The sequence below is a fragment of the Rhinopithecus bieti genome, unplaced genomic scaffold (genome assembly GCF_001698545.2).
Source record: "Rhinopithecus bieti isolate Rb0 unplaced genomic scaffold, ASM169854v2 scaffold_3763, whole genome shotgun sequence".
Classification (NCBI taxonomy): Eukaryota; Metazoa; Chordata; class Mammalia; order Primates; family Cercopithecidae; genus Rhinopithecus; species Rhinopithecus bieti.
Window position 1 is genome coordinate 2,024,416 of NW_016804379.1, and position 11,810 is coordinate 2,036,225.

The following is an 11,810-nucleotide window of genomic DNA, read 5'->3' on the forward strand; positions in this document are numbered from 1 at the left end:
ACACACCACACATCACACTCCCATCACACACACTATACACACACCATACATCACACTCCCATCACACACCATACACACCACACATCACACTCCCACCACACACACGATACACACACCACACATCACACTCCCACCAAACACACTATACACACACCACACATCACACTCCCATCACACACACTATACACACACCACACATCACACTCCCACCACACACACGATACACACACACCACACATCACACTCCCATCACACACCACACACACCATACATCACAATCGCATTACACACACTACACACACACCACACATCACACTCCCATCACACACCACACATCACACATCACACTCCCATCACACACACTCCTTATGCCACATGCACACACCACACCACACACATACTCCCACCACACACAGACTATACACACACACTACACATATTTCACACACACCACATACCATACACACTACTCTCATAGAGCAAAGCACACACATACTGCACGCCACTGACACACCACACAAACACTGACACACCACACACACACACTGACACACCACACACAGCACATAACATACACACACACCCCACACACTTCTCTCATGGCAGAAATCCAGAGATCAGAGCTTTTGATTTCCAAAGTAATAATATCTTCTGATTAGAAAGCATTTTCATGTAATACCTAATGTGTATTATGTTTCCTGAGCACTTACTACATATTAGGTATTCTGTTGTGGGCTTATATTTATTATTAGTACCTCATTTTATGCTCGCAAGTACCCTGTGAGGCAGGTACGATTGTTTCTGATTTTAGTTGAGGAAATGGAGGTTGAATGAAGCTGACTTTCTTGCTAAAGACAAATTAATAAGTGGCAGAGCCAGGTGTCAAACCCAGGGTGCCTGAGTGAATTCTAAGCACTTCACATTGTGGGCCCTGCCTGGTTTAATCATCCTGCAGCCCTGGAGGTGGAGATGGGGGTCTGGCCTGGAGAAGCTCAGTGGCAGAGTTTGTGCCTCCCTAAAAGTCCAGACCTCCCGTTCCTGGCTGTCTCCACTCCACTGTGGTGCCTCTCTTCACCCTGACTCTTCTTCCCCTGCAGCCTCAGGCCAGCCTGTCTCCCTGAAGAATATCTCCACAGACACATCGGGTTACTACATCTGTACCTCCAGCAATGAGGCAGGGATCCAGTTCTGCAACATCACAGTGGCCGCCAGATCTCGTAAGAGCAGTTTGGGGAGGGAGGGCTGACAAAGGCCACAGGATCACTGGTGGTGGTCCAGAGACCACCGTGAGGAGGAATAGGGGAGCCTCTCCAGGGCCACGCACCTGCAGGGTAGCTGTGGTGACCTAGGCAGGATGGACTCTGTGCCAGGCACCTCTCACTCTGAGGCCGGTCCAGTTCCACTGGTGTTTGGAAGTGGAACCTAGGACTGACTTCTAGGACTGAGAGGCTTCGTCAGTCCCACCTGCCTAGAAGTCACTCAGTGTGCATGAAGGAAGTACCCAGGGCAGCTGCCGCAGAGTCTGGACCACGTCCTTCTGGGGTGAGACATCACGTCTGGCTTAACGAGCTGGCTGGGCTGACACCTGAGGACTTTTGCAGAGCCAGGGTAGCCCGAAGAGTGTTAAGATGTGAAGTGGTCTATATGTCTCTGTCTGCACCTCCATCCTGAAGAGTATTCCTGGGCCATAGCTGGTCACATTCCTCCAAGACCACGCCTTTCATGGAGTGTTACCAGAAGCCGGCAGCTGCTGCTCCCCTGGCTGGGAGGAGGCCCGGAGCTAGCTTAGAAGCTTAGCTAGTGCAGCTGCTCTGTTCTCTTGCAGCCTCCATGAACGTGGCCCTGTATGCGGGCATTGCGGTGGGCGTGGTTGCAGCCCTCATTATCATTGGCATCATCATCTACTGCTGCTGCTGCCAGGGGAAGGACAGCACCGAAGACAAGGAGGATGCGAGGCCGTGAGTGTCTGGGCTGGTAGCCTGTAGGAAGGGTCTGGGGAGACTGGAAATATGCATCCCAATTCCTCACAGCCTCTTCTACTTGCAGCCCCCATTTTGTGCAGTATATCACCCCCACTTTGTGCTGACAAAACAATGACCTGCCCAACCCATAAAATGTGCATTGCAGCCCCAGGACCTGCCTCCCAGGCCTGTGGTTTTCCAGTCTAGGAGCTCAGGGCAGGGCTTCCTGCGGCATGACTAGAGCCAAGTGTGACCTGGAGCCCCTGTCACGGGGCCAGTTCCTCCTGGGCTGGTAGAGCCAGCCTGTTCCTGTAACCCCCTCAGCTCATGCATGGAACAAGTGTGTGACACCTTTACTCTCAGCCCAGCCTTTCAGCCCAGTGTCCTCTGCAGCTGGTGTGTGGGGTGGAGGTCTGGAGGCTGCTCATGAGGACCAGCTCCCTTGTGGGTCCACCTGAGAGCAAATCCTTCCCCTCTGTCCCCTGCTGTCCTACAGGAATCGGGCAGCCTATGAGGAGCCGCCAGAGCAGCTGAGAGAACTTTCCAGAGAGAGGGAGGAGGAGGACGACGACAGGCAAGAAGAGCAGAGGAGCACGGGGCGTGAATCCCCAGACCACCTCAGCCAGTGACTGGGGGCAGCAGCAGAGGGCGGCGGAGGAAGGGTTAGGGGTTCATTCTCCCACTTCCGGGCCTCCCTTCTCCTCTCTAAGCCCTGTTCTACTGTCCCTCCATCCCAGACATTGATGGGGACATTTCTTCCCCAGTGTCAGCTGTGGAGAACATGGCTGGCCTGGTAATGGGGTCCCTGTGACTGACCCTGCTGACCTCGCTGTCCTGTGAAATAACCCCTCCCGGCTGTGACACCTGGTGCAGGGCCTGGCCCTCATTGGAGACCAGGCTGCAGCCTCTACTTCCCTTGTAGTTGGCAGGAGCTCCTGGAAGCACAGCACTGAGCATGGGACACTCCCGCTCAGAACTCTCCAGGGAGGCGATGCCAGCCTCGGGTGGTGGGGGCTGCCCTGCTCACCTGTGTGCCCAGCACCTGGAGGGGCACCGGGCAGAGGGTTTGCATTCCACACATTTTTGTTGAGTGAATAAAAGAATAAGTGAGTATGCCTGGGACCCTGCATTGGCCTGGCCTCCAGCTCCCACTCCCTTTCCTGCCTCACTTCCCATAGCTGCCAGTATGTTCCAAACCCTCCTGGGAAGGCCACCTCCCACCCCTGCTGCACAGGCCCTGGGGAGCTTTTGCCCACACACTTTCCATCTCTGCCTGTCAATATCCTACCTGTCCCTCCAGGCCCATCTCAGATCACAAGGATTTCTCTAACCCTATCCTAATTGTTCACATATGTGGAAACAATCCTGTTACTTTGTCCCATATCCAATCATGGGCCACAAGACACAGTCCTCTGAGCGAGTGCCTCTCGCTGCATTAGAGTGCCAGTTCCTTGAGGCAGGGCCTGGGCCTCATGGCTTTTGCTTTCCTTGAAGCCCCAGCAGTCAGCGCCCATCCTAGTGGGCACTTAAGCTTAATTGGGGAAACTGCTTTGATCGGTTGGGCCTTCCCTTCTTTGGTCTCCCTGAGATGATTTTAGACACAAGGATGACTCCCACCCAAACCCACATATTCATTCAGTGAGTTAAATATGAATTGATTTAAAGTGAACACACACAAGGGAGCTTGCTTGCAGATGGTCTGAGTTCTTGTGTCTTGGTAATTCCTCTCCAAGCCAGAATAATTGGTATGTCTCCCCAAACCACATGGGGTTCCTGGTTGTTCCTGCATCCTGATACCTCAGCCCTGGCCCTGCCTAGCCCACTCGGGCTCTGGTTTTCTGGTGGGGCTGTCCTGATGCCCTCCCACAGCCTCCCTCTGTTTGTCGAGCATTTCTTCTACTCTTGAGAGCTCAGGCAGCGTTAGGGCTGCTCAGGTCTCATGGCCCAGTGGCTGGTCTTGCCCAACTGCAGTTTACTATTGCTGCCTTTTCTGGATGATCAGAAAAGCAATTCCATAAATCTATTGTCTACTTGCGATTTTTAAAAAAATGTATATTTGTATATATATTGTTAAATCCTTTGCTTCATTCCAAATGCTTTCAGTAATAATAAAATGTGGGTGGAAATTCTTATTTCTTTTTTAATGTAGATTTTGTTTGCAGCAAGATAAAGCTTGGGTCTCATGGGTCATCTCTACTCACCATAGCACTCTTCTGCTTCCTAGGGGAGGCGAGACAAGGTAACGGGGTTGAGAATCCTGGGGTCCCTCTGCTTGTGGCCGCAGTAGGGTCAGACAGTGCCTCTAGTGACTGCTGGGAATAGGACAGATTCCTGTCTGCTAGTGGAGGTATATTCCAGGAGCCTGCAGTGTCAGGACCCCAGGAGGCCTGGGCGTCAGTCCACATGCTTGACGGAAGATGGTGGAGATGCTCTAGCCAGTGCTGCTCCCTATGATCCCCCTTCTGAGAAAGGGGCGGGGTAGTCCTCTTGTTCTGTCACAGAGAACTGTGATGCTTCCTCTTCCAAAGCAATTTGGCTCCACTGTCGGCTTTTGGCTTTGACATTGACTCTCCTGAGAGACATTCAAGGTCTGTTCCTTGGTGTCCTTTCCTGTGCTCCCTCCTGTCCCAGCACTTGTCACACAGTACTGTGTGCCTATTACACCTGTATACAGTTCTGTCTCTGCCTCACCCTGTAAGATTTGTGAGGATAGGAACTGTAGCTTCCTTATGGCCTCGCATGTGTTGACCCTTGACAAAGGTTTGTTAAATGAATAACATTTGGTATCACAGTATCTTGCCCAAGGATATGGATATCTCCTAGCTCTCTAGATACTCTGAGGTGCCTTCTAATCCTCACGGTGCAAGGTTCCACATGCATATTCTTGAGGGAGCCACGGAAGTGGAGGCGGCCATCTTCCCCCAGGTTTGACTTGACTTCTCTCTGCCCCTCAAAGGACTCTGAAGGTTCACCTACCTTAGCTTCAGGCTTAGGGAAGAAAAGGAGGGAAATCGAGACCCACTGCATTAATTCAACAACAAATATTTTGTGAGCATCTACTTCATGCCAAGCAGGGTGCTGGTTGCAGAGTATATATAAAAGTCACTAAGACACTATTATTCAGGAGGAGCTAAAATCTAATGGAGGTCACAGACATAGAAACATAATGATATGAGCAAGAGAAGGGGCTACAGGAACACAGAGGAGGGCCTGAGTAACTCAGCCTAAGGGGGTTCAGGAAAGCTTCAGTGAGGAGGTTGCATTTGGGCTGCATCTTGAAGAAAAATGAGGAGTTTTACAAGTGGAAAAGGGCTGGTGCTGACATTTCTTCTGTTCTCCAATGGAAGTTTCTGTTACTTGAATGTCAAATCACATTATCACTCAGTAAGACTATGGTTTCCTGCTGAATTTATTTCAGTCCACAGACTCTGGGAATTAGACTGTTGTAGGTTCTTCTACAATCAAAATTACTCCAGCAATACGGTCTCCTTAGAATGTCAGGCATCCCTTCCCAAATTATGGTTTCCAGCTGCTGGTTCAAAGACTGTGGTGTTTTAGAAGAGAGACAAAGGCTACCCATTAATTGAAGGAAGATTGTGTACTAAACCCTTATTGGGCACTTGAGGCAGTTTTTTTCGTATAATCCCCACTCGCAGTTTCAAATACTTGGGCATATGCCAATGTTAGGTGTTCATGTTGTCACCTAAGGAGGGACTCTGGCTGCCCAGAGAGGAACCCAGGAACTAATATACAGTTTGGTTAAGTAGCCACTCTTCAGGGTCTTGTTATTTATTTATTTATTTATTTTTAATTTTACTTTAAGTTCTGGGATACACGTGCAGGACATGCAGGTTTGTTACATAGGTATACATGTGCCACGGCGCACCTCTCAACCCGTTATCTAGGTTTTAGCCCCACATGCATTAGATATTTGTCCTAATGCTCTCCCTCCCAAAAAGTCTTGTTCTGAAGCTGCTTTTGTGACACAGTGACAGGACCTCAGCTCTCAAATGCAGAGCCGCATTAACCAAGCTCACAGTGCCTGATGTGCCATGCTTATAGCAGCAGCACTTGCTCTGGGCCAGACACTGTTCTAGACCTTTTCCATAGAACATCTCATAATCTTCACACTATGAGATAAGTGCTATTATTATTCTCATTTTACAGATGAGGAAGCTGAGACACAGTGAATTTAAGCAATTTGGATCAACACAGAATGTCAATTTGCTATTTATAGCTGTCAAGTAGACCAGCCTTTCTGTCCACCTGACCCAGGGCATCTCACACCATGGGCACTATGCCCTCAGTTTCTTACTGGGCATGGAATCAGAACAAGAGAAGTCGGCTACCATCAAGGAGCTCTCATCCTCGATGGCAGTCTGTGTAAGTAGGTGTCATATCCCCTGTGGAAATTCTGGAACATTCTCTGGTCTTGGCCCCATCCCTGGATATTCTGGCTTGGGGCCTGGGGCATCTGCAGAAGTGATCCTATTGGTAAGTCTGGTCCAATGGGGAGGGCCTCTCTGGGGACGCTTGGCTATTGAGTTTGCTCACAGAGACTGCCTCTCCTCAGGTAGGTTTCCAGGAAGACCCAGCCTGGTTTCTGTCTGTGATGGTTCTTTGTCTGCACTTCCTCAGCTCACCGTGTCATCCCTTCCTACAACCTTTTTTCTCATGCATACACTACCTTTATATTTGCTAAAACTTTCCTCCAGCTCCAAATAACTCTGTTAGGTCTGGGAACCGGTCTTTGCTCTTGAGGGGATACTGAATATTTCTGCTCGGATCTAGGATTTTAAAATTTATCTCTAAAGGCAATCTTAATTTCCCTGATTTCCATGTTGTTGAGTAAATTTTTTGTTTCAAGTAAGATGAGCTAAACTGCTATAAAAGTGGACTAAAAAGCTATAATGGCTCAAATACAATAGAAGTTTCTTTCTCACACAGGTAACAGCTTTTGAGACAGACTCAGGGGCCCAGTCTTCTGTTTATCTCCAACTGTTTACATTAGTGGGTCTTCTACCCTCAAGGGCCTGGAAATTGTCTGCAATTAGCCAGCAGAGAGGAAGGAGAGCACAGCAAAGGTGCAAATGCTTCCTCAGACTTGATCCAGAAGTGACCACCCTGATTGTGCCCACATGCCATTGGCCAGCACTAGTCACAAGGCCCCACATTGTGCAGGGAAGGCAAGGAAATGCAAACTTGTGACCTTATTATATGTGCTCAGGAAGAAAAAAACTGGCTATTGGCTTCTGTCACAGTTGCCTCTTCCTAAGTTCCACATACCCTCTCCATTTTACAGATGAGGAAACTGAGGCTCAGAAGCAGAAACTCATTGGAGGCAGTATTACTAGTAGGTAATGGAGTGAAGATCAGACTCAATTCTGTCTAATTCTGAAGACCTTGCTCTTTCTACTTGAAAACATTTTCTCTTGATCCAGTGTATGAACAGGATGATGGAATGGGGGACATGTGGGAGTGGAGACAGTTAAGGTTTTTTTGTTTTAAATTTGTAAAATTTGTATATGGCAGTTGTTACTTATAATACAGGCATCTCAGGTATAACACTATATATGCATTTCTGAAAAACTTGCATTCTTCAAAATCACATGCTAAAACTAATAGGACATACAGGAAAGTTATGATTAGAGAAAGACCACATAAAACCAATGGAACTTTGAAAACCAATGGGCCTTTGTAACCAGATCACTTTCAAAACATTAACAACCCTTGTGAAAATACAAGTGATGTTAAATCTTGGTGCTAAATCTGTTAGAACCAAGTATCACAGTCAGTCAGCCTTAATGTGGGCACTCATTTCTACAGAGACCTACTCACCACAGTTAAAAAACTATCCATTGATCCGCTTGTCTATCTTTTTGCCAATACTGCACTGTCTTGATGAGTGCATTTTTCATTTTTCATTGTAGAGTCCCCTTGATTATTTAAGATTGTTTTGACGAGCCTAGATCCTTCGCTTTTCCACATAAATTTAAGAATCAGCTTTTACATTTATAAAATACATGCTCACGATTTTGATTGGGATTGCATTCAATCAATAGATCAAGTTGGGGAAAACTGACATCTTAATATTGAGTATTCAAATTTATGAAAATGACATATCTTTTCTATTAATTAGGTCTCTTTCATTTCTCTCAGATGTAATTTTAGCTTTCGCTGTAAAGGTTTTGCAAGTATTTTGTTAAATTTAAAAGTTTTATATTTTGATACTATTATAAATGATATTGGTTTTAAATTTCTATCAGTTTTGATGAATTTATTTGAAGCTCTGTTACTCGTATTGGGCACGACACATTTAAAATAGCCATGTCTTCCTATTGAATTGGCTTTTGTCAATGGAGAACAATAACCGTATTGATCCGTACATGTAATGTGGACACATTTTTCATGACCTATTGTCTTTATGGTACTTGTTTTCATTATTTTATATTCAACCTATCTCTCTTATGATATTTAAAGTGGATCTTTGTGTTAAAATCCATTCTGACAATCTCTGCCTTTTAAATTGAAGGATTTAAGTCATTTATTCTTAATTATTGATAAGGTTTTAAAAGTCTACCATTTTCCGTTTGTTGTTCTATGTTTTGTTTTGAGTTTTGCAGTTACAATTCCCTTTTCTCTCCCTATTTTGAGTTAATAAAATATTTTAAAACATTCCAATTAAATTTTATATTGGATTAGTAATAATACATTTCAAAGTATCTCTGACATATATATGTAGAGAGTATACACTTTAACAAATTATTAGTTATGCTTTAGTTTTTCTCTCAGGAAAATGGGAGTTGATATATTAATCTCACACAGGTTCCACTGAGAGGCTAGAGAAGATCTGTCTGGCTGAAAGGTAGCTGCTGTAGCTCATATAGAGAGCCTGTGAAAACAGGTCCCTGATCTCTCTCAGCAAAACCTGCCCTCCCTGTCTTGCCCAACAAAAAATAAAGAAAGAAAAAAAGAAAAATTATGGGAAAATCCTCCACTTAGATCTCAGTATTACTCCTAAAGTCATTGCCATTTTTATGGGATGGGAAATTCACCCAGAGTTGCAGAGGAACAATCATGTATTGGGACAAAGAGAAAGAAGGAGACAGGAAAGTGATGTTGGGCTAGTCTAAGGAGCCACCAAAGTGAAGGCTGTAATTTCTAGACTCATTTTGGTGTTTCTGACCCTGATTGGTATGGCAGGGCCTAAAGGTCCTTCTGATCCTAGACAGCCAAGATTGTCCCCTCTGCCTTGCCAGGGACAACACAGCTCCACAGTTGCTCCTCTTCCCTTTATGAGGAGAGTGCCCATCCAGATTTTCAACCTTACTCTCTTGGAAAGTCATTCCCCACGATGATTAGAAGCTGCTGTTCAAGTGTCTGGGAAGATAAGCCAATGAGTTGAGGTATATGAAGGTCAACAGCCATTGTGTCTTAGCTGTAGAGCAGAGAGGTGACCAACTCAAACTGAGGTCTAAGTGGCTTTGATCACCAGATGCCAAGGAAAGTGATTCAAGGGCAACATGCCTGACCCATTGAACTTGTCTCCCTTCTACTTCCTTAGCTTTAAGGCAGGAGAAATTGAAGATAAGAAATTGGGAGAAGGCAATTGATACCTACTCAATAAAATTCAATAGAGACAAACTAACTTGAAATATTGCAAAAATTTTCTTGTCCGCTCCTGGAACTCCTCCTTTTTATTATTTGAATAGTGACACATCTACTTCTAGCAGCCAGATCTCTTAACTCTTCTTTTGTATTTTCCATTACTGTATTCCTTCCTAATGCCTTTTGGGGAGTGTTCCCTGACCCAATCTTCTAGCTCACTAATTCTGGGATAGAGGCTGGCTTAGTTTAGGTTTCTGTGAAAGCAGAGCCTCAGATCACGATGCCTGTCTTACTCAGGAGATGATCCCATAGCAATAGCCCACTCCATAACACAGATTTTGTTGACTTATTTTCTATCCCACTTTCCTTGTTCCGTCACTTCTGCTTCCTGGGCAACTAGGGCTCATTTTACTAGGGGCCCTCTGAGAAACTGTAGAATGTGCCTCAGGATTGTAGCACTGAAGGGAGGAGCAGCTGGGGCATTTATCTACCACTTCCATCCCATAGGTATCTACTGGCTAAGGGATGTTTCTGGGGCTTTCACCTCCCCCACACTTCCCAGCTGCCCTTCCCATAGGTTGGTAAAAATCTCCTGAGGGAATAAAGGAGAGTGTAGCATGCACTTGAGTAGGTGCAGAGGCATCATGTGTGGACCTATCCATTATAGCTGAACTACAAGCAGGTGACAAAGGGGATGAGGTGTAGGGACCACAAGCACTTGCCCAGGCCCTCAGGGTGGACAGCCTCCAGGCTTCCCCACCTCAGGGAGACCCTGACCCTGGGAGCCTGTTTATACCTCAGTTTCAGGCACTGTCCCTCTTCAGAAGCCTTAGCTTCTGATTGCAGTCACTCGGCCTCAAGTGTGAGCTGGAGGGAGTCCCTCTCTTGTTATCTTCTCTGGCGAGGCACCCTCTTTGAAGCTTGCAGCTGATTCCTGTAGAGCTGGGCTGCAGCAGCCCCTCTTCTCTTTACCAGCAGTAACTGGACAGGGAATGATTTGCTCAGAGCAATACAATGAAAATAAAAGAGCCCCTGAATGAAAGTTTTTCCCAACCTGAGAGTCCTCCTAGACGTCACTTTCTTTTCAAGTCAACTAGTGGCCAGTTTTGAAGATATTATCCCATTAGCATCTCTTCTATGAGTCTTCCTCCTCACCATTCTCCTTTCTGTTGCAGCATTGTTCTGAGGCATAGAGACCTAGCCTCATCTGCTTATATATTCCTGGTTTGGAGCAAACCTTGTTTTCTGCCCATTGGTAGCCCTTCAAGCCAGCTTTATGCAAAACCAGGGAAGTGGCCTCTTCATGGGCAAGTGTCTAAATTAAGCATTTCAACCTTCATAAAAGGATGTCACTCTAACCCCACTCCACCCTTCTTGGCTGGCTTAAATTTAAGAATATTTGCACTTAAATCCTGAGAATATTTGCATCCCAGAAATTTCAAGAGATTGTAAGTTTGGACTTACTGCTGATGGATACATTTCAAAACTTCCAATAAAAGAAATAATACTTACAGAGAGTTGTACAAAGTATAGAATATTCTTTACTTTGTCCTTGTCTCAAGCCAAGCCATCGGATCTGCATCTTCGGTTGGAATCACCTTGAGTCCCTCTGAAATTCTTTTACATAACTACTTTAGCGTTATTCCACTGGGCATCATTGTAGGAAATTGTTAGAAGCAATATTAGGTCTCTCATTTTTGTATTTATCGTTAGAGTTTTGTTGACACTGCTCACTACATTGTAGATTACTTGTTGATGAAAATCCACCAGATAATTTTCTCTCAGGTCTGCTTACTAGGAAGATTTTTGCTGCTCAGTTTTTTTTTTTTTTTTTTTTTTTTTTTTTTCACGATCTTGGCTCACTGAAACCTCCGCCTCCTGGGTTCAAGTGATTCTCCTGCCTCAGCCTCCCAAGTAGGTGGGATTACAGGCGTCTGCCACCATGCCCAGCTAATTTTTGTATTTTCAGTAGAGACGAGGTTTCGCCATGTTGGCCAGCCTGGTCTCGAACTCCTGACCTCAGGTGATCTGCCTGCCTTGGCCTCACAAAGTGCTGGGATTACAGGCACGAGCCACCGCACCCGGCCTCTTTTTTTTTTTTTCTATTCCCATTAGGTCTTAAGTTTTTGCTACTCATAAGCAAGTCTGCTACAGACACATTGTGTTAAGGACACCATGAATTATATACAACTTGTGCTTTCCTTATTGCAATGATTGCTAGGAAGTTCAGAGTCAAACTTA

General features: G+C 45.8%; 1 protein-coding gene and 1 long non-coding RNA gene across 2 annotated transcripts in view; one reads left to right on the top strand and one right to left on the bottom strand.

Moving 5' to 3' along the window:
* GPA33 (glycoprotein A33) overlaps positions 1–4,093 on the top strand; it is a 42,662-nt gene extending 38,569 nt beyond the window's left edge. The window contains exons 5-7 of the mRNA XM_017867614.1: positions 1,098–1,217; positions 1,826–1,958; positions 2,458–4,093. Coding sequence (XP_017723103.1) covers positions 1,098–1,217; positions 1,826–1,958; positions 2,458–2,590 — 386 coding nt within the window. The 3' untranslated portion in view covers positions 2,591–4,093. The remainder of the gene's footprint in view (positions 1–1,097; positions 1,218–1,825; positions 1,959–2,457) is intronic.
* Positions 1–4,386, bottom strand: part of LOC108526749 (uncharacterized) — a 21,642-nt gene extending 17,256 nt beyond the window's left edge. The window contains exon 1 of the long non-coding RNA XR_001884597.1: positions 4,163–4,386. This is a non-coding gene — a long non-coding RNA (uncharacterized LOC108526749). The remainder of the gene's footprint in view (positions 1–4,162) is intronic.
* Between the last annotated feature and the right edge of the window lie 7,424 nt (positions 4,387–11,810).